The following is a 23903-nucleotide window of genomic DNA, read 5'->3' on the forward strand; positions in this document are numbered from 1 at the left end:
AACTAGACAGAGAAACTTAGACAGTCCCTATTTTGCTCCCTGGATAGGTATTAACTTTATGGAAAATATTTTTACACAATTTGTTGTATATTAGCCATAGATATGTGCCCCTTTGTTTGACTTTTTTTAAAGTTTTTAAGTAGGTATTGTAAAAGTTAAGAGGGAAAAACAAATTCCATACTAATATTCAAAGGCTCGTAATGAACTTACTAGGATTTTAACCCAGGACCACAAACTTTGCTGGCAGGTTCACTAACCACAATGGTAAAAAGGCCAGTTTAGTTCTCCCAAAAGCAGGATGATTCCCGAATTTCCCGATAATGTTGACGATTGATCTCTTTGTGTATATAAAATAAACATTGCTGGTGCTGCGAAATGAACTTAAATTTACTAGTGTTTATCGGAAGCTCTCAGATGAGTGTGGAGTGAATCTAGGTAAGAGATTCTGTACCTATACCTCGCATTGTAAATAGTGATATCATCCGATGTGCATCCGATCGATATTTTAATATATATAGGTATATATATATATTTTTTTTATTAATTCAAAACATTTACACAGCATTACAGCGAACTAATACACTGAGAAATTTATAATAGAAAGTATTTATACAACTAGGTACATGATACAGTCTAGAAAGGACAACAGAACAAATGTAAGAAAGAAAAACTAATACAAAACAGATGATTCACGCTTATCCATCGCATCGCACGCATATCCATTATTCCATATCAACAAACAGTCTAGCTCTGAGTACTCGTATCTAGATCTCATATTGGCAAAATGTCGTAACGAGATTTTTGGCGTCCACCGTGCAGGGCTATAACCGCGAAAATCGAAGTTCGCAAATTGCGGGCATCTGTCTCTGTCTTTCTAATTGCGCCTTCATTGGAGTAAAAGAAAAAGATCCCCGCAATTTGCGAATTTCGGTTTTCGCGGTAGCCCCTCAGGACGGCGACGGCGACAGATAAAACTTAGGTATAGACAGTGAAATACTTTGTTTATTAAAAATTGTTGCAAAACTGGTTTTCTGTTTTTTTTTTAATACGTCGGTGGCAAACAAGCATACGGCCCGCCAGATGGTAAGCAGTCACCGTAGTCTATGGACGTATGCAACTCCAGAGGTATTACATGCGCGTTGCCGACCCTAACACCTTGCACCCTCGTTGAGCTCTGGCAACCTTACTCACCGGCAGGAACACAACACTATGAGTAGGGTCTAGTGTTGTTTGGCTGCGGTTTTCTGTAAGGTGGAGGTACAGTGAGGTTTCCCCAGTTGGGCTCTGATATGGATCTGCCCTATCACACAAAGCGAGATGACATTCACAGAGCCCATTACCTCTCTTTTGGACGTAGTAGTTTAGGGACATAGCGGGGTTTCTTTAACAACTTTAAAATAACTAAAGTTTTAAAATACTCCAATCCAAAGACGCGAGTCTTTATCAACACAACATTGACAAACCCACACACCCTAGCACCTAAATGGTCGCGTACTGTGCGGTTTAAGAGGAATTTCTTCCCGCGTACGCTTCGGCTGTGGAATGAGCTCCCTGCCGCGGTTTTCCCGAGGGGCTACAGTATGGGGTTCTTCAGAAAAGGAGTGTACAGGTTTTTAAAGGGTCGGCAACGCGCGTGTAATATCTCCGGTGTTGCAGGCGTCCATAGGCTACGGTAACTGCTTACCATCAGGCGGGCCGTATGCTTGATTGCCACCGACGTGGTATAAAAAAAACCCACTTCGTCAGTAGAAAAAGGCGCCAAATTCATTTAATTTAATCCGCCGCCTTTTTCTACTGACATCAGAAATGGCTTATAAAACTATATTTCGGACAAATTCGCTCCTCTTACCCCGGAGGCCGCTCATTAGCGCTCATCCTATCAGCTCTTCGTTTCTTGCAGGTGTTGCAGTTCAGAGTGGGAGCTCCCCCCTCCCACACCCCTCCCTTCCAGAACACGAGGCGGCCGTCACTGTCCATGGGTGCCCATAGCTGCCCATGAGGCAAAGGTTGAGGTAGTAGGTCGTATCAGTTATGACTTCTCAAATCATAAGAGGCTTTTGTAAAACCGCAGCTTGGCATATGGCTCTTTAGAGGTACAATTGCGGTTCTGCAGGTCACCGAAAAAATTAACACTTTAAAGAGTTCTGGAAAACCACAGTTGCGTCTCTTTGGAATTCCTAAATCTGGCGATTTCTACTGCGGTTGGCTCGCCCCGCCAGTCCTCATAAGTTTCCCGAACTCTGGTTTAGTATTTTGGAATTCACAATTTCACTTCCTCACGTCCGTAAAACGTACACAATATTGGCAAGTTCATTGAAAGTATTGAAACCCAAAAATAAACTGCATCCGTTCGTAGAAGTATAATGTCAACTTTGAACAAAAACTTTTCACTATATTCACTGAACACTATTTATCCAGGTCACATTGGATTAAAAATAAACGTTCATAAACTTATGACACATGTGGCGTTTATGTAACCAAGGCATCCAAAAGCGATTAACAAAACTTCACTCCTGAAATATCACGTATCCTTTATGGAAGAACGTAACGGGTATGGGACGTCCGCTCTCTTCCCGCGTTGGATACAGACTGCCTTTGATGTTTAAATACATTCAAACTTGGAACTGGCCATCTAGATGTGGACCGTTCAGAAATCCCATTCCATTCTCGTTCTATATTTGAAATGTCCCAGGAGATTTCACATTGTTTATGAGACGAGAGAAATATATTGACAGACCGTGGGTGGTATTTACGTGTTAGTGAAGAATATGGGAACTTTAGGTTCTTTATCGGATTATCTGTGTGAGAATTGATATATTTTTTCTAGCAAAAGCTTTTAATGATAACGGCGATAACCTAATTCTGCATAAGAAGCCGCTTCCACCTCGCTTGTACTGAACTGTTATTTGCTATAGATTTTTGCTGAGTTTGAATAAACTTGATTGATCTTACATCTTACATATAGCTGGTCAAGCAAATCTTGTCAGTACAAAAAGGCGGCCAATTTAAAAAATGTAGGCGCGAAGGGATATCGTCCCATAGAAAATTTTAATTTCGCGACTTTTTCTACTGACAAGATTTGCTTGACCAGCTATATATCTGTTTTGTTTCGTTTTAAGCACAAGAATGTTACGTATAAGTTAACATGTTCTCACTTGTTTAATGTTTAAAGTATCTACATAAAATAAACAGAAACGTTTTTAGTATAAATTGCCGTCACCCATATCACGGTTCTATGAGGAAGCACATTTTCCTTCCTTAATGGCGCATGAAGTTGCGTTTAACTTCTTTCAACTATAAATTCTTTAATTATTCATATTAATTTACCGTGTTCAGTGGTTGCATCACAAGTAAATATAAACATGACATTTCAGAATATAGCTTTGTGATGCCTGCCAAAGTATGCCGGCTTCAAGGCATTCAAAATATGTGTAATATATTTTTCATACTGATTTTATCGTGGTCCGTTAATTTGGAATACCTAATTTCAGTAATTTCACACTTAAACCATTTTAAATCTATTTCAATTATATTATGTATGTCAGTCTGTGTACTAAGTAATAAATTAATCAATACAATCAATCATAAACTTCAGAGTTGCTACAAAATTAAAAAGATAAATTCTCGACTTTCGAAACACTACTTAAGTGTCAAAATTGTTTGAATGTATCTATAGTTTGTCAAACGACTGTCTCATTTCAAACATAGACGGAGAGATTCATACTATCATTGTCTTACACTACTACTAGCACCCAAAAGAAAAGGATGTGTAGTTTTTTTTGTTTTTATTTACCGCCAATTTGGTTTGACCAACTATATGTGCCATTCTCAACCAAAAGGGTACTTATTGTCGGTTGTCAATAAGGCGCTTTTTCCATATAGCTTCAATTTGAAATCTACCTTATCGACAAGCGACAATGTGGTATCTTTTGGTTGTAAACGTCACATATTTTGATTTGCTACCATTTTGCTACACATACAATGTGTACGCGCTTGGCACCGGCTCGGCTGCCGCGAGTTGGTCTCTAATGTCTATAAATAGTTACACAGCAGATCCCTCTTTTATTTATTTAGATACCGTTAGGTCATTAGCGGTCTTAGAAACTCTCGTAGTATTTTGTGGTTTGGAGAATCTAGGGGGGTCTGGTTGATTAATTCGTTCATCTGAGGAACTATTTACGTCAATCTTGGAGTAAGTTAGATTAAATGTTGTAAGTGGAAATGGTAGTAAATGTACCTACATAATACTACCTCGTAGAGAAAATTGTGGAAGCTATACATACTTATTTTAGTGTTAAGTGTATGTCACAAATATTTGGAATCCTTAAAATCAGAACGTCAACCGGACGTATCATCATTATAGATAATAATACATTTAATAACTATACAAATTGGTACTCCATCAAACACATAATTTGTTGTGCCAAATACTTCTTCAAGGCCAGACTTCACATTCGGTAAATCTTAGTGCATTGCAATAAAAACAAAATAGTAACCTATTGTACTAAATAACTACAAGCGATTTAACGCTAAACAATGATGTTGATTTTCGTGCTATTTTGAACCCTAACATAGAGTCAAAAGATCTAGTTTCTAAAGACAATGTTTACGAATCCCAAAGAAACAGGCGTCGTTGTAAGTTTTACTGCCAAATTTAAGCCGTGTGAATTTTATGGCATTACCTTTCAGACGTCCCAAATACCAGAGAAGTCAACTTTGTAATAGAAAGAAAAGAAAGAAAGGAAATACATTTATTTAACGCCACAACAGATTACATATATGGAAAAGGAAACATACAGACAAAAAAAAGAAGCCAACAAGGAGAAAGTCACACATATAAAATGAAGCACATATTGCACCCCCAAAAAAAAATATACTAATAGGTCTACCACTTATCTTGGTCTTGGACGTTTGGCAATTGAGTTCCGCGGTGTTTTTTTAGCAGAAGATGACGGCATGTTGGGACCAAAACTAGTTCATATATTACATTTTTACTTACCAATTACCTCAGTTAAATGGTAAACCTTATAGTACTCTGATTTTTATCTGATCACCTGATTACACTTATTAAATTCTGGAAGATCCTATTGGATATATGCTTATGTCCAAAATTGCCCAGATATACTTCCAGATGGATGGAGGATCTAATAAAACCACTCAGCCATGTGATCTTAGTCACAGGAGAATAACAAGACTTCGTTCTCGTATATTTAGTATACGTGTAATCATGCAAAATATTTGCGCGATATTTTAGTGACTAGGACCATGAACTTCGCTCTGCCTACGATTTACACTAAACGACGTATATCGTTCAAACAATTCTTTGACAAATGTACTTATATCTTGGAATTCTATCTATATATGTTACTAAGTTTTAAGTACTCATATTACGCTCCCACACACGCCAGGTAAAATTACATCACACAAGCCAGGTACAATTAAAATATCGCCTTTATATAATTTGCTGGGATCCTATTTGACTTTGCCAGTTATTTTGTCGCAAACTGATGTATTTGGTTTTTGGTACTTTTTTGACTTAGCTTCTTTAATATTGTTATATATGTAATATGTGGTAGATATGTTTACATGCGTCGACTAGAGGGTGGTTAAACATATTGGATGTCAGCTTGTTAGTTCCGAAATACACACGATTGAGCTAACGCGGTGTTTCATTGCTGCTCTCGGATATACCTAAAAAGCTTTCCACTATATCCTAGTTACATACACAATAAATATAACTATGTACTAACACTAATGTCCAAACATTACTACGTGCTAATCATCAAATTGGCACAAAGCTACGCATCTATCGGCACGGGCTGTATCTGGGTCGGTCTGTGACCCGCCGAGTGTTCAAGACGAGAATGATCTTTTTCGGTCTTGTTCGTTTTGATGACTTGTAACGAGGCACTTTGTGGGGAAATTTTTATACATTCGTTTTCATTGAAATTGATTATTGTAAATAAGCTGTCTTGTGACTTTTGATGAGTCACATCCAAGCATACTTATAAAGTTTAAGTTATTAATATATGAAAATTATTCTCATTACTAATGCTCTGAAAGTGGCTTATTATTGTTTATTTATGTTCTTTGGGCCATCTAACAACACCGCCCCAACCCCAATGTTATTCCAACTTTAAACCTATTCTCATTGTTCATTCCTCAAACCAATAACGCAAACGATTTCTAAATTATGTATACTTAAAGGGTTCATAAAATCGCGGGCCCTTTTAAGTCCTCGATAAGTGCGCGCAATGATTTACACTGAGCTTGAGTCATTCGTTGAGTCATGGTTTTGTGGTACTAAAAGCAAGAAAAACTAGATTTTGCAATAAACTTACGAATTGTCAGTTAACAGGGAGCTTAATGCCAGGGCACTGCCAGGGTGTCCACTGGCTTATGAAATTTTTGAAAACGTTTTCTAGTAATTTGTTAGACCAATTAGTGATAATGTTACAGTAACATGTTATATATTTTATTAAATAAAATAAAGGGTCAAATACATTACAATACATAACCCTTATAATACATTACATTTGTAAACTGTACGCTCAGATTAGAAAGTTAACCCCTTACTTCATGTCAAAAATAAAATAAGTATTTGGTTACAAGTAAACTTTAATAGCTAAAAACATAACAATCATATAAGGCTGCGCATGCAGTAAAGGGTTAAGTAGGTAAGTTTAGGTTTAAGATAAAGTTAAGTTACATATCAACCGCTAACACAAACGCAAAGGAGCCTCGTCTGCCAACAAACCACTGTGTGGTTTGGCAGAAGAAAATATGTATTTAGTTGTAAGTAAGATCTTTGAATAAACGTTTTTTTTTCTTTTATTTGTGATCTACTCACAAAGCCCTTTCATTTAGTACCCCAGATGGTATGTTTAAAAGAAAATTAAAATAAAAGTTTGTACAGTCGCCATCAGATATATCGGAGCAGCCGAGGTGTTCACAATATCTGATACACGCACTCTAACGCCCTGACAATAGAGGCGTGTTCAGATATTTGTGAGCGCCTTAGCCGCTCCGATATATCTGATGGCGACTGTACTGCCGACTTTATGACGTCACAGCAACTACGCCCACCACTTTCGCGCTTGTCATCTCATATATTTTTACTGAACGCACTTATACCAAATATACCCATATCCGAGACGACATGAGCGAAAATCGATTTCTAGAAGACTTTTCGTGAACACACACAACAAGGCTTCCGATACAGGAATTATGACACTTCGCTCGATACAATTAATTCCCAAAGTAACCTCTAACTCGGATTTTTAATCAAACTTTACTCGGTTATTTATTATGTGACAAACAAAAAAAAAAGAAAAAACAATCTTAACTTAAATAGTAATTAGAGCTTTCAAATTTCGTTACTGTAAGGCAACGTTTTTAAAACAAAAATAAATCGACAAAATTCGAACAAAATTGACACTTGGCGTTGGCCGCATGGTCTTTCCCGTTCTTTCTTGCGAAATGTGACAGTGATAGCGGCAAACCGATGGAACGGCCTTAAATAATAGGTAGAAAAAAACTTTAGAAAATCTTTTTACCCTGATCTTTCACCCAAAGGTTTAACCCCAAATTTAAACTAAATACCCCAAACTAAAAGGTATTCGCCGAGTAAAGTCATAAAAGGATTTGAAGCCCTAAGGCTTACCGGTGCCGTAACCTCCTAAGGCCCAGCCATACAAATGAAAAATCCAAAATTTGCCACTGAAATTTGAAACCTAAAGTGTAGGAAATAGAGTTGATTTTGCGTTGTTTGAAAACAAACAAAGCAAAAGCTACTCTGTTCCAATTGAATATGATTTAGATTTCATCGAACTGAAGAAGTACTCTAGGTAGGACCTTGGGCCTTAGGAGGGTAATGGTCCGCTTGCCGCACCATATTCGGAACCGAACGGTTACCAAGAACTGTGCCATGACTAACGACCTTAACTATATCGTCGCTATACTTAATCAACCTCATATCTGCAGCCATCATTTGATGGAAATGACGCTTTTCTTTCATTCGGAATACGGGTGTTTTTATCATCAAATGAGTGTTGCAGATACGAGGTTGAGTAAGTATAGCGGCGATATGCTTTCAAAGATTTAGATCGGAAGCGATCAAATTTTGCAGTCATCTTTTGTGGCTTTGTCCAATCATCAGATATATCGAAGCGGCCAAGGTGCTCACAAATATTAGACGCCTCTATTGTCAAGGCGTTAGTGCGTTTTCAGATATTTTTGAGCACTTCGGCCGCTCCGATATATCTGATGGCGACTGTCCTTTTCACTGGCCCAGTGGCCTTTATGGTGAAAGGATATGGAATCATTTGAAATCCGATGCGAGTAAAGTAAATGAGGCAATCCCTCAGTGTCGCTTCTAAACGCTATTAACACTGGTCTGCTAATAATTGTGGTATTTTCTATAAAAAGGGACCTTATTGTCGATGGCGCTTACGCTATTATTAACGATGCTCTGATATAAATACAATGCCGCGCGACGCTGTGCGGTGTAAGCGCCATCGACAACAAGGTCCCTTTTCATAGAAAGTGCCTCAATTCATGGCTTAAAATTACAGTGCCGAATTAAAATCTGGCTCCTTTACATGTCGAGAAAAATCTAAAGGGACATTTGTAAACTGCTCGTAAGTAAGTGACATTTGTGTAATGCTTCAAAAAAACCTCTTGAAGATTGGGCGGTACCATGCTCCGTGCCGATTTGATGGCCCTATACTAACTATTAACAGTTTTGAATGATTCACGGTTAGTTTCACTAGTCACTAGACTTACAAAAAGTAATCACGGTCACGGTATAAGTCTTATAACTATAGTTGAACGAAAACAATAGACATCTGAAGAAATTTGGCCAGCGAATTGTGATACTACTTAGGTACTGGAATGCTGCAAATTTTAAACACAACTGAGATCAATGGAGGCACTGGCAGCATACCTACTCTATGTATTCATAAGCATTTGGGAGTAATGGCCTCTCTAAACGTCACCGATAATCGCATGCGATTCGCAGTTCATTGCGACATTTGGTCCTGCTGATTCTCCTACTTAGCATTTATCTAAAATCGCATGTCATTTGTTTCAACGTCTATAGAGGCCTAACGATTAACAAGTCACTGGATTATCCTTTAATACCAACTAAACCAACTGGAGAAAGAAAGAAAACCGCAGCCAAATAACACTAGACCCTACTCATAGTGTTGTGTTCCTGCCGGTGAGTAAGGTTGCCAGAGCTCAACGAGGGTGCGGAGTGTTAGGGTCGGCAACGCGCATGTAACTCCTCTGGAGTTCCAGGTGTATATGGGTTACGAAGACTGCTTAACATCAGGCGGGCCGTATGCTTGTTTGCCACCGACGTAGTATTAAAAAAAAAGGAAAAAAAAAAACAATAATTATTGTGTTGAACTGTTACAGGCATTTATAGTTTTCAGAAACATGGGATGTTGGTTCCGCATCCGCAGCTGTTCGACCAGCGTGCGGGTTCACTGACCGACTGAGTCATAAGGCCCAGGTATAAAACCTGGTATTTACTGGTGTTTCTACGTACTCGCAATCGGTTGGACGGGTCATTTATTATTATAAAATTTCCCTTCGCAACCTTTAGAAACAATGGCGCGTTGAAACATATGATAGAGTTAGACCAAGAGAAGTCTGCAGAGATTTTGACCATCGTAGTGATAGTAATTATGTAGTGACAAAGAAGATATAATAGGATAGAGCGGTACTGTCATAGTAATTTTTGTAACCACAGTAAATTCACTGCCATCTATCGACACACTTTAAAACTAAAAATGAAGATTTTAAAAATACGATAAAATGTATTTAAATATGGATAAATGATTTTTTTTATTTGCATTAATTATTTTTATATGATTTTGACCCATGTTCTTTCACTGATATGCGTTAAAATTGTGAAATAACAAACAAACCCTCAACGCCCTACGACGAGAGTAGGCCAAAGGTAGTGGCGACATCTGATCGAGAATCAAATTTTCGTGATTTTCTAGGCACGTTTTTTCCTTAGACTGTATCCATCTATTACGGAGTTATATCTATCTTTGGTAGTGACTACTTAGGTAACTGTCGTGTTAGCGTTTATGACGTCATCAACACGGTCAATAGATATAGTCGTTAGTTTTCAAGCTGGCCCTTACGGCTAACTCATTGTCTATTGTAAGTAAAACCGAACGTGCTACTTAATAGCCGAAAGGGATAGTACCATACATAAGAAAGGGACAGCATGATTCGTCCCTGAATCGCTGTGAAACTTCGGTTTTGTAAGAAGTTTCCTTTCTGTACGGTAGTACTATTACCTATTAAATCACATTTAGAAACGGGTCTATCGCGAATTTATTTTGTTACCTTTATTTACCGACGTTTCGACACAGGTTTCACTGGTCGTGGTCGCGGCTAACTGACGTCCCAGCAAAATGTCAAGACAGAGATTTGTGTGACTACCCCACGAAAAGTGCATTTAAAGTTCGAGGTAGACATCACATTTTCAAACCACCCACTACACATAAAAGTTAATTATTGTCAATAGTCCGACACACAACACTCACAACATCCGCGCACATGATGTGATGCGCATGTGATTTAATATGTGTTTAAACCGCAAAAGTTTTAAATGTTATACTATTACCTATTCTGTGATTACGTGTGATTAGCGTGTATGCCAGTGTTGACACTGTCAGTGTCTCGTGGCACGGGTACAGGTGTATAAAACAGGGTTGATAAGAAATATTGCCACCCAGTGTTGACACTGTCAGTGTCTCGTGGCACGGGTACAGGTGGATAAAACGGGGTTGATAAGAAATATTGCCACCTAGTGTTGACACTGTCAGTGTCTCGTGGCACGGGTACAGGTGGATAAAACGGGGTTGATAAGAAATATTGCCACCTAGTGTTGACACTGTCAGTGTCTCGTGGCACGGGTACAGGTGGATAAAACAGGGTTGTTAAGAAATATTGACACCCAAAGACAGAATTGGAAAACGTTTATCTTAAAAAAAACATTTAGTTAAGGAGCTGGGAACAAATATTTGAAACTTTGCAGAAATACCCAGTGATAATCAGACCGGAGAAAGTATGTATGACGTTGGAAACTGGTACGGTGGGACGAATGTTCCGCAAATGTCAATATGCAGAGCGGTACAAGTAAATCGCTTTTTTATCATTTATAACGCGGTAACAGGATGTTATTTCCAATTCTAACTTTATAACATTTTTCAAACACGATGGACATGGTTTACACATTATTCACCTCGTAGAGTACTCATAGCTAAACCCTAAAAAAACGCTTTGTATTTAGCTTAAAGCATTTTCATCGACAAACCAAGACAACACACGCAAGTGTCTCCTAGTTTCCCACACTAAAAGCAGACTAAATTTTAAAATTATTTCCTTAAAACCCTCATTTCATTCGCATTTTGTGGCCCGTATTTTGAACTAGATAAAAATACAATCTATGGGCGTCCGCTAACTGGCGCGGGTGCACGGAGCGGGCGCACGCACGCAGGTGACGCAGGTGAGGTGACGCAGGTACTATTGTAGGTCAAATCCGTCGTACGCGTCCGCGCCAGTTACAGCGGTTTCGCACTACGCCCAATCCGAATCCGATCCGAACCTGTGAAAATATGGTCCGAAGTAGCCGTAGAACTATTTCTATGGTAATTTACGCACTACGTCATCCGATTTCGGAAAGAAATCAGACGGATCTATTGCGTAAATTACCATAGAAATAGTTCTACGGCTTCTTCGGACCCACTCGGACCATATTTTCTAGGAATCGGATCGGACGTAGTGCAAAACCGCTCTTACTCGGCTCTTAGTTGCTCATACTATTTTTCATTAACCCGCTCACCGGCGACGTTCAATCGCACCAGCTAGCGGACGCCCTAAATATAGTAAATATAAATAGAAATTGAAAGTATCATTAGGACTAAACGAAGATGTAAATATTGTAAATACATCCCAACGATAAGTTTGGCGGCTTCACCATGTAGCACGTTAAGTTTCCTCATTTAAAAACACCGTGACCTCTCAACCTGACCCCACTACTGTTTGTGCAGCCGAATGGGGTTAAAGGTCACATGTCTGACATGTCTCCGAAACTAATGAAAGTTCTCCCGAGCTTTTCAATTCCGGAGGTACTTGACGAAATAGGTTCAGAGGAACCCGCAAGGTAAATTGGGGCCTGGATTTTTATGTCCTGGATTTTGCATACCATTTGATGATATTAGGTAAAAAATATTTTTCGGACTCGAATAACATTCGAATACATGGTTTAACTCATTTACCACGATAGTAAAAATTGTAAAATTAGCACTGAAAATAATTTATTTAAAATAAAGTCAACATTCCTACACCATTTGTTTTGCCAAAATAACTGCTCAACAATACGCAAAATTGAAATGACTAGTCCTTATCAAACGGATGTCCGTCCGTGAGATATGCCCAGCTGACATTATCGGACTTTTCAACGACGTTTTGGTACCTTGTCGCAGTTAGCTGCATGAGACCTTCGAAACATTTAGCTTTAATATGTTAGTCAGACAGGGGTACTAAAATATTTAGCTTCGAGTTATGTAGGTGGGCTATAGTACTTGCATAGATTATTAACAACGTAGAGGATTGACTAGGAATTTTCATCTGCCTGATTACTATTTGTCCAGAATGCGTACATTCCTAGGTCAATACGAAAATGAAACACTCGAGAGAGGTGTTATTATTTGATCATTCGTTCGATTCGGAGTCACATTTTTGTGAAGAAAGCATGTAAGTCAAGTTGCAGTGGCGTTTCTTTTCCAGTTATCTGGCAAAAAGTAATTTTGTCTCTTCTTCTTCCCTGCTCCATCCCACTTTAGGTGGGGTCGGCTCTCCTAATTATTTTGCGCCACAAGACTCTGTCGAGGGGGGGGGGAGTAATTTTGTATTGGATTATATTAATATACTTAGTTGAGTAGCCATCAGATATCTCGGAACGGCCAAGGTTCTCAAAAATATCTAAGCATCTTGGTAACAGCCCATTCCAAAAACAAAAAGGCTGAGAAAAATTCACGTAAAGGAGTTAAGAGTGAAAAATCAATCTGTTTTAATCTGTGGTCGTCATTTAAATTAAATCATACCCTCGGAATTCAAGTATTACGTCACGACTATTGTCTTGTTAAATAATGGGGGACATTCAAAACAAATATGGCACGGTTCATTGTAACATGAGATATACTAATCAATCAATAGTATTAATTATTCCTTGTTTTAGTGATCAATGTTTTACAAGGTTTTTGTGAAGCTTCGCTCTCTGTCTTTTATGAAAAAAAATCAAGCATAGGCAGTGTTTAAAAAGTTTGAATAGGAAGCTCAATACTCATAGACTAACTAACATATACATTGAATTTTGAAAGTCATTAATTTGCCTCTTATTAGGGGGGTTTTTCACGCAAAATAGGCGCAATATATGACGTCAAGTTGCGGAAACCAAGCCCGCGAAAACCTATACTCCACAACTCCACAGTAGACCTGTACCGCTGGCTATATTTTGACCCCTAGGTTATAAAAATATTAAAGTCAATTCTGTTTTCGCTTATGAATACTTTGTTAAGATGTAAATCTTACATTTTGTTTTGTGTCATATATATAATTTGCTTTTCTAGTAATTTGTTATTTTGTGGTAATTATTTTTTATTTTGAATTATTTTGGAGAAAAAAATATTCGAGAGAAAACATGTAACTGTGTTGCATTTAGGATAGTGTTTTTAGTGTGAAAACATAGTTTGTGTCAATTACGTCCACTGCAATCTGATACTATGTCATAATATTCTAAATGACACAAAAAAAAATTAGAGTTAAAAAAAATTACTTAGGTCGAATTTAATCGTTTAAATAGGTCCATTAAATTATTTTGTGTCTTATTAAGGCATAGCTTCATAAGATATTTGATGATTTTGTTGTAACAGGCTGTCACCGTTACAAAAGAATATTAAAGATATTAGAGTTTACATCTTATTAATTTGAAATGCGGGATAAATAAGATGTATGAATTTGTGTCACTTGCATCCACTGCATAAACAAATATTACAAAAATATTATTTGCGTTCAAACGAAGCTAGCGGGCGGTCTGAATGGGCAACGGAGGCCGTGCAGGGTGGGGCCGCGGCGTGACCTTGCCGTACGCAACGCAAGTTTACTTCGCCTGTGCGCCAAATTAACGCAACTTATTCAAAGAAGTTACGCAAACAACACAACAACAAGCAACAAGCAAGCAAAGAATGCGTCGAATTATCTTTTACCTATTTAAAACTTATAGATATTGTACAATGTCACCATTATGCAAAAGAACTGTAAGTACATGTTTGATTTGCGAGCGAGCTGGCAACATTGCGCAGGGAAATCTTAAAAATATCGCGTTTACGTGAACGCCACATACATTTGTGACAGTGATAGGGAAAAGGTACCACTAAAGTAAAATTTGGTTATTAATACCGTGACTTTCTTTCATTCTTTGATAAAATAATTGCTATTTATGCAACAAGTGCGGAAATCATCTTTACGCACGTGTATCATACAATGTTTTACTATGCATTGTGCGAGTAAATAAAAAAACATATCATGGCAAATAAGTTTAATTATTAAAAGGAGTGTTTTAAATCGACACGAGTTGCGAATTACCTATTCGCACGTGTATCGTACGTTTTACAGTACATATGGCCCTTTAAACTTTCGACATATGCACGGTAAGTGCTCTTTTCCGCACTAGTGCGAGAAAGTAGCACCATATGTACTGTAAAAAAAAATTGAAAACAAAAAGCACTAGTGCGGAAAAGCAGTACTTTCCGCACGATATGGCTCCGTAGGAAACGCACTTTTCGAGCACATGCATTGTAAAAAAATATATAGGACTGTATCTCCTAAACCATGCGTCGTAGCGCAAAAATAATAAAATTTTCGTTCCCCTTTATGTAACCCAAAAGTAATACATGAAAAATACAATGAAAAAAAAGAAACAAAATCTTTATAGGGCTGTATCTCCTAAACCGTGCGGCGTAGCGCAAAAATAAACGTTTCGGTCCCGTTTATGTAACCATTAATTTATATTTAAAAAAAAACGCAATAAAAAAAACTAAAAAAAAAAACTTTATAGGGCTGTATCTCCTAAACCGTCGTAGCGCAAAAATAATCAAATTTTCGTTCAACTTTATGGAACCCCAAACTAATATACAAAAAACTCAATGAAAAAAAAAGACAAAAAAAAATCTTTATAGGGCTGCATCTCCTAAATCGTGCATCGTAGTGCAAAAATAATCAATTTTTCGGTCCCCTTTAAGAAACCCTTAATTAATACTTAAAAAAAAACCAAAAAAAAAACAGGAAAAAATCTTTATAGAGCTATATCTCCTAAACCGTGCGTGGTAGCGCAAAAATAACAAAATTTTCGTTCCCCTATACGGAACCCCAAAGTAATATACAAAAAACACGATGAAAAAAAAACAACAAAAAAATCTTTATAGGGCTGCATCTCCTAAACCGTGCATCGTAGCACAAAAATAATCAAATTTTCGTTCCCCTTAAGAAACCCTTAATTAAAACTTAAAAAAAAAACCAGGAAAAAAACTTTATAGAGCTATTATAGCTATATATATAGATATAATACCTCCTAAACCGTGCGTGGTGGCGCAAAAATAATAAAAGTTTCGTTCCCCTTTATGCAACCCATAATTTATATTACAAAAAAAACAATAAAAAAAAACAAAAAAAACTTTATAGGGCTGTATCTCCTAAACCGTCGTAGCGCAAAAATAATCAAATTTTCGTTCCCCTTTGTGGAACCCCAAACTAATATACAAAAAAACACAATGAAAAAAAAAAAATGAAAAAAAATCTTTATAGGGCTGCATCTCCTAAATCGTGCAGCGTAGCGCAAAAATAATCAATTTTTCGTTCCCCTTTAAGAAACCCTTAATTAATACTTAAAAAAAAAAAAAAAACAAAAAAAAACAGGAAAAATCTTTATATAGCTATATCTCCTAAACCGTGCGTGGTAGCGCAAAAATAACAAAATTTTCGTTCCCCTTTACGGAACCCCAAAATAATATACAAAAAACACAATGAAAAAAAAAACAACAAAAAAAATCTTTATAGGGCTGCATCTCCTAAACCGTGCATCGTAGCACAAAAATAATCAAATTTTCGTTCCCCTTTAAGAAACCCTTAATTAAAACTTAAAAAAAAACCAGGAAAAAAAACTTTATAGAGCTATTATAGCTATATATATATATATATATATATAATATCTCCTAAACCGTGCGTGGTGGCGCAAAAATAATAAAATTTTCGTTCCCCTTTATGCAACCCATAATTTATATTTTAAAAAAAACGCAAAATTTAAAAAAAAAATCATTATAGGGCTGTATCTCTTAAACCATGCGTCGTAGCGCAAAAATAATTAAAAAAAACCCCTTTAAGAAACCCGTAATTAATACTTAAAAAAAAAAACAAAAAAAACAGGAAAAAAAACTTTATAGAGCTGTGTCTCCTAAACCGTGCGTGGTACCGCAAAAACAATAAAATTTTCGTTCCCCTTTATGCAACCCATAATTTATATTTAAAAAAAACGCAAAATTTAAAAAAAAATCTTTATAGGACTGTATCTCCTAAACCATGCGTCGTAGCGCAAAAATAATAAAATTTTCGTTCCCCTTTATGCAACCCATAATTTATATTTAAAAAAAAACGCAAAATTAAAAAAAAAAAACATTATAGGGCTGTATTTCTTAAACCATGCGTCGTAGCGCAAAAATAATTAAAAAAACCCCTTTAAGAAACCCGTAATTAATACTTAAAAAAAAACAAAAAAAAAACAGGAAAAAACTTTATAGAGCTGTATCTCCTAAACCGTGCGTGGTACCGCAAAAACAATAAAATGTTCGTTCCCCTTTATGCAACCCATAATTTATATTAAAAAAAACGCAAAATTTAAAAAAAAAATCTATAGCGTGTATCTCCTAAACCATGCGTCGTAGCGCAAAAATAATAAAATTTTCGTTCCCCTTTATGAAACCCCAAAGTAATATACAAAAAACACAATGTAAAAAAGAAAAAAAAAAAAAAAAACATCTGTATAGGGCTGTATTTCCTAAACCATGCGTCGTAGCGCAAAAATAATAAATTTTTCGTTCCCCTTTATGCAACCCATAATTTATATTTAAAAAAAAACGCAAAATTTAAAAAAAAATCATTATAGGGCTGTATCTCTTAAACCATGCGTCGTAGCGCAAAAATAATTAAAAAAAACCCCTTTAAGAAACCCGTAATTAATAATTAAAAAAAAACAAAAAAAAACCAGGGAAAAAAACTTTATAGAGCTGTATCTTCTAAACCGTGCGTGGTACCGCAAAAACAATAAAATTTTCGTTCCCCTTTATGCAACCCATAATTTATATTTAAAAAAACGCAAAATTAAAAAAAAAAATCTTTATAGGGCTGTATCTCCTAAACCATGCGTCGTAGCGCAAAAATAATAAAATTTTCGTTCCCCTTTATGAAGCCCCAAAATAATATACAAAAACACAAGAAAAAGAAAGAAAAAAATAATAACAAAAAAACTTTATAGGGCTGTATCTCCTAAACCGTGCATCGTAGCGCAAAAATAATCAATATCCGTTCCCCTTTAAGAAGCCCCTAATTAAGATTTAAAAACGCAAAAAAGAAAAAGAGAAAAAAATCATTTTAGGGCTGTATCTCCTAAACCGTGCGTCGTAGCGCAAAAATAATAAAATTTTCGTTCCCTATTATGAAACCCCAATGTAATAACAAAAAACGCAAGGACAAAAAAAAGAAAAAAAAACAACAAAAAAAACTTTAGGGATGTATCTCCTAAACCGTGCATGGTAGCGAAAAATAATCAAATTTTCGTTCTCCTTAAGAAGCCCTTAAATAAGATTTAAAAACGTAAAAAAGAAAAAGAAAAAAATCTATATCGGGCTGTATCTCCTAAACCGTGCGTCGTAGCGCAAAAATAATCAACTTTTCGGTCCCCTTTATGTAACCATTAATTTATACAAAAGTAACGCAAAAAAAGAGTTTTTTTTATAGGGCTTGATCTCCTAAACCATGCGTCGTAGCGCAAAAATAATTAAATTTTCGTTCCCCTTTATGAAACCCCAAAGTAATATACAAAAAACACAATGTAAAAAAGAAAAAAAACAATAAAAAAAACTTTATAGGGCTGTATCTCCTAAACCGTGCGTCGTAGCGCAAAAATAATCAAATTTTCTTTCCTCTTTATTCAACCCTTAATTTATATGTAAAATAAAAACGCTTTCACTAAACTGCTGTAACTCGGAAACTTAGAATCCACAAAGGGGACTTTACTAAATTATGACACATATTAAAGCCTGACCAGTAATATATGATCATTGTCAAGAGGGCGCTGTTCATTCTCGCGTATAGGGTGACAGTTCGAATTTTCCACTCATTTACTCTAAGGTTAGCTGGAAGAAATCCCTTATAGGGATAAGCTCGCCTTTGTACCTAAATTTATATGAATTTCATGTTATCAATTTTTGTTTTGTACAATAAAGTGATTTACTACTACTACTACTACTACAGTTCAGTATAGTATGAAAAAATATTGTATTTAATGAACATCATCATCAATGTAATTAATGTTGCTTGCCACGCTTAAACATAACAAAAATCACAATAAATTGCGTCTTAAAATAAACTTAAAAAGTCTACTAAAAATCGAAACAAAAGTAATTTTTAAGTAGCTGATGTGACATTCTCAATCAAAAGGTAGGTACCACTTTGTCGTTTACCATAAAGACGAAATTTGATTATATCTTTATACAAATAACCTGTCAGAGAAAGTGGTACCTTTTGATTAGGAACGTCACAAATGTTGGTCAGTATGAGGAGTGCAGCCTACAGTTTATTTTTAATTATATTTATATACCTACTACGGTAAGATTGATAAGACAATGTAATTATGCCTCCGAATGAAATAAATACACTGTATCGCAAAACTAAGTGGCGAGACAGCTCATAATGCCATCTCTTGGTTGGTCTTAACAAGGGTAAAGGAGATAGATAGTATTAAGATCTCAGTCGCCAGCTGATATTGCGGCAAGTATAATAAGCACCCCACCCGCGTAGGTACCCTTCCCCGCGCACGCCCTTCTTGCTCAATTGAGTTTTATTTTGCTAGATAGTAAAAAAACCGTGGATCAAAATGACCCAAATTATGAATGATGTCTCAATGTGGTATTATAACATTGTAGACGTAAACTTAATAATATGAATTTTTTTTTGTGGCAGATACAGGGTGTTAATTAGAAAAAAATTTTTTTTAAATAAAAGCGGTGGATGAATTTGACACAGATTTGTTTGAATAACATATAACAATGTTCTGTAAAGTACAACACTTCACTTACCGACTCTAATATTTTTTTAGGCGTTTTAGGATCAATATTAGGTATTTATTAAATGCCATTATAGCCGTGGATGAAAATGACACAAAATGCGTGTGTACGTCGGAAGCCACTTTGCCTTTACAGGGAAACAATCTTCTAAACCGTGCGTGGTACCGCAAAAACAATAAAATTTTCGTTCCCCTTTATGCAACCCATAATTTATATTTAAAAAAACGCAAAATTAAAAAAAAAATCTTTATAGGGCTGTATCTCCTAAACCATGCGTCGTAGCGCAAAAATAATAAAATTTTCGTTCCCCTTTATGAAGCCCCAAAATAATATACAAAAACACAAGAAAAAGAAAGAAAAAAATAATAACAAAAAAACTTTATAGGGCTGTATCTCCTAAACCGTGCATCGTAGCGCAAAAATAATCAATATCCGTTCCCCTTTAAGAAGCCCCTAATTAAGATTTAAAAACGCAAAAAAGAAAAAGAGAAAAAAATCATTTTAGGGCTGTATCTCCTAAACCGTGCGTCGTAGCGCAAAAATAATAAAATTTTCGTTCCCTATTATGAAACCCCAAAGTAATAACAAAAAACGCAAGGACAAAAAAAAGAAAAAAAAACAACAAAAAAAACTTTAGGGATGTATCTCCTAAACCGTGCATGGTAGCGAAAAATAATCAAATTTTCGTTCTCCTTAAGAAGCCCTTAAATAAGATTTAAAAACGTAAAAAAGAAAAAGAAAAAAATCTATATCGGGCTGTATCTCCTAAACCGTGCGTCGTAGCGCAAAAATAATCAACTTTTCGGTCCCCTTTATGTAACCATTAATTTATACAAAAGTAACGCAAAAAAAGAGTTTTTTTTATAGGGCTTGATCTCCTAAACCATGCGTCGTAGCGCAAAAATAATTAAATTTTCGTTCCCCTTTATGAAACCCCAAAGTAATATACAAAAAACACAATGTAAAAAAGAAAAAAACAATAAAAAAAACTTTATAGGGCTGTATCTCCTAAACCGTGCGTCGTAGCGCAAAAATAATCAAATTTTCTTTCCTCTTTATTCAACCCTTAATTTATATGTAAAATAAAAACGCTTTCACTAAACTGCTGTAACTCGGAAACTTAGAATCCACAAAGGGGACTTTACTAAATTATGACACATATTAAAGCCTGACCAGTAATATATGATCATTGTCAAGAGGGCGCTGTTCATTCTCGCGTATAGGGTGACAGTTCAGTATAGTATGAAAAAATATTGTATTTAATGAACATCATCATCAATGTAATTAATGTTGCTTGCCACGCTTAAACATAACAAAAATCACAATAAATTGCGTCTTAAAATAAACTTAAAAAGTCTACTAAAAATCGAAACAAAAGTAATTTTTAAGTAGCTGATGTGACATTCTCAATCAAAAGGTAGGTACCACTTTGTCGTTTACCATAAAGACGAAATTTGATTATATCTTTATACAAATAACCTGTCAGAGAAAGTGGTACCTTTTGATTAGGAACGTCACAAATGTTGGTCAGTATGAGGAGTGCAGCCTACAGTTTATTTTTAATTATATTTATATACCTACTACGGTAAGATTGATAAGACAATGTAATTATGCCTCCGAATGAAATAAATACACTGTATCGCAAAACTAAGTGGCGAGACAGCTCATAATGCCATCTCTTGGTTGGTCTTAACAAGGGTAAAGGAGATAGATAGTATTAAGATCTCAGTCGCCAGCTGATATTGCGGCAAGTATAATAAGCACCCCACCCGCGTAGGTACCCTTCCCCGCGCACGCCCTTCTTGCTCAATTGAGTTTTATTTTGCTAGATAGTAAAAAAACCGTGGATCAAAATGACCCAAATTATGAATGATGTCTCAATGTGGTATTATAACATTGTAGACGTAAACTTAATAATATGAATTTTTTTTTGTGGCAGATACAGGGTGTTAATTAGAAAAAAATTTTTTTTAAATAAAAGCGGTGGATGAATTTGACACAGATTTGTTTGAATAACATATAACAATGTTCTGTAAAGTACAACACTTCACTTACCGACTCTAATATTTTTTTAGGCGTTTTAGGATCAATATTAGGTATTTATTAAATGCCATTATAGCCGTGGATGAAAATGACACAAAATGCGTGTGTACGTCGGAAGCCACTTTGCCTTTACAGGGAAACAAAGAATTTCGTCTCTAATATTTTTTTTACAGAATGCTGATTGAAAAAAGAAATACCTAAATTTCTACCTAAGCAAATACCTAGGATGACACAAAATATTATTTTTAGGTTTAGTATATGGTCTGGAAACTATATATAAAAAATAAGCAACATTAATATTCTTATAACCTCAGAAGTTATTGGTACAGGTCTACAGTCCACACAGAGCGAGCCGCCTCAGGAGGAAATTGCCGCGCGAGGCAGCTGGGTCGGTAGAGACGTGCCTCGCCCGAGGCGCGTCTACACAGGCCAAGCTGCTCCGCGCGGCAATTTCCTCGCGAAGCGGCTCGTTCTGTGTGTGTACCCGCTTTATCAAGTTTAGCACTAATGTCATAATAACAAGTGCGGATAGGCAATTTCAGTAGAATAGTAGAATTTTAGTGTTTGCAGTAGACAAACTTATCTCTAAAAGTCACAACAAACAGAAAGTGTAAGTTAAAGTTTATACCTACAACCAGTAAATAGAATGTTTTGTATTTAAAATCCAAATGGATTTGTTTGTTTGTTTCTTGAATGTTTTTCTTTTTTTTCTTGTATACTTGTTTTTTTATTTTTGTTTGTGCTCTTCATGTATATTTTTTTGGTTTGGTTAATATGTTTGTATATAATTAGGTATTCTATGTGTGTAGCTTTGTAATGTTTTAATATGTATCTTTGTGTGTTATCTGTCGTGGCATCACCGAATGGGCCCTACGGAAGACCAGCGCTGGCTTTATAGCTAGCATTATGCTGAGTTGGGTCCATTTCGTGATGCACACTTGATGATCTCTTCTTTTCTTGCTGTTGTTGTCTGTACATGTTCGTACTTGTGTTGTGATCGTCACGAATAAATGTCTTTTATCTTTATCTTATTTTATCTTAAATTTATGGAAATAAAAAATAATCTGATGATCATTATAATTGGCTCAGTGGCTTTCACAACATGGTGTAACACAATAATATAGAATCAACCAACCAAAGATCAGAAATGAATATGTCAGTGCTAATTGCACTTTTATTATTATTATTATAGCCTCTTTGTTTCCATACTCTTTTCCGTTATTTAGTTTTTTTTTTTTTTTTTTTTTTAAATTTGGTTAAAATATGTTTTTATGCTGTTGTTGTTTCTGTTATTTTTTCTTCTTTCTTGGGGTATGGATCCCATTTGGGTAAAGGCCTCCTCCCATTTCTTCCATAAATATCTATGTTTGGCATTGTACATCCAGTCTTTCCCGGCAACCTCTACTATGTCATCGGTCCACCGTTTGACAGGTCTTCCAGTTTTCCTCTTCGCTGGTAATGGTCCTTTCCATTTTGTTGTTAATGTTGTCCATCTGTTATCTGTACACCTTGAGATGTGTCCTGCCCATTGCCACTTGAGCTTTAGAGCTTGTGTGAGCGCATCCTTTACGTTTGTTTTGCTTCTTATAGTTTCGTTTCTAATTTTATGCATTTTGTTAATTCTCAGTATGCTTCTTTCCATAGCTCGTTGTGTAGTATTTATTTTTTGTTTGATTTTGTTAGTATAAGTCCACGTTTGCGACCAAAACCCTCCCACAAATAAAACACACACGGAGCCCAAAAAGTGTTTAAATTTGAATACTACCATAATTGCACTTATTAAGTTACATTGTTGAATCACATGTCATTTGATAGACCGGTTTCACATGTCACTAAAATATCAGGTGTGTTGCAAACAGACTATGCTTAACACTATAGTCAATTTTATAAAGACGGGGGGTCGGTTGCACCAAACCGTCTGTCACCGTTCAAGCGTTCGATAAATTTTATTTTATGAGAAGTTTCATAGATCTCTGCTGAGTGACGTTGATCAGTCTGTTAACGGTGGTTGGTGCAATTGGCCCTAAAACAATGTAAAGAAACAAGATGTGATTGACCTTAAGACTTGGTCATTCAGCCAATGAGATACAACCACATACGTATGTGGTTAAAGTTAAACCTGTAACTTTCTAGCTTATTATGGGGCTAGTTCAATTTGTGTAAAACCTTGCCATATGATACCTTTTTTATTTCACATTTATTTGCCAATAGCCGGGTCCACACAGAGCGAGCATATGCGTGAGGCAGTTTCCTTGTGCACAAAACGGCCAGTGTAAATGTGCCTCGCGCACGTTTCCTAGCGCACAAAATGGCCAGTGTAGACGTGCTTCTGAGGTGGCGCGCGCGAGGCACGTCTACACTGGCCGTGTTGTAATCAAGGAAATTGCCTCGCGAGTATGCTCCCTATGTGTGGACCGGGCTAATGGTATAACATTG

The 23903-nt window shown here is 36.1% G+C and overlaps 2 protein-coding genes across 3 annotated transcripts in view; both read right to left on the reverse strand.

Moving 5' to 3' along the window:
* Positions 1-23903, reverse strand: part of LOC134756102 (phospholipid scramblase 3-like) — a 455878-nt gene that overhangs the window by 77629 nt on the left and 354346 nt on the right. The gene's annotated exons all lie outside the window — the stretch shown is intronic.
* Positions 1-23903, reverse strand: part of LOC134756097 (serine/threonine-protein kinase hippo) — a 47929-nt gene that overhangs the window by 23075 nt on the left and 951 nt on the right. The window contains exon 1 of one of the 2 annotated variants that reach the window (XM_063692908.1): positions 1850-2539. The exons of the other annotated variant lie outside the window; for it this stretch is intronic. Coding sequence (XP_063548978.1) covers positions 1850-1977 — 128 coding nt within the window. The 5' untranslated portion in view covers positions 1978-2539. Of the gene's footprint in view, positions 1-1849; positions 2540-23903 lie in introns of those variants that run through there. 2 annotated transcript variants of the gene reach the window in all.

Source organism: Cydia strobilella, chromosome 3, assembly GCF_947568885.1.
Source record: "Cydia strobilella chromosome 3, ilCydStro3.1, whole genome shotgun sequence".
In the NCBI taxonomy this organism is placed as follows: Eukaryota; Metazoa; Arthropoda; class Insecta; order Lepidoptera; family Tortricidae; genus Cydia; species Cydia strobilella.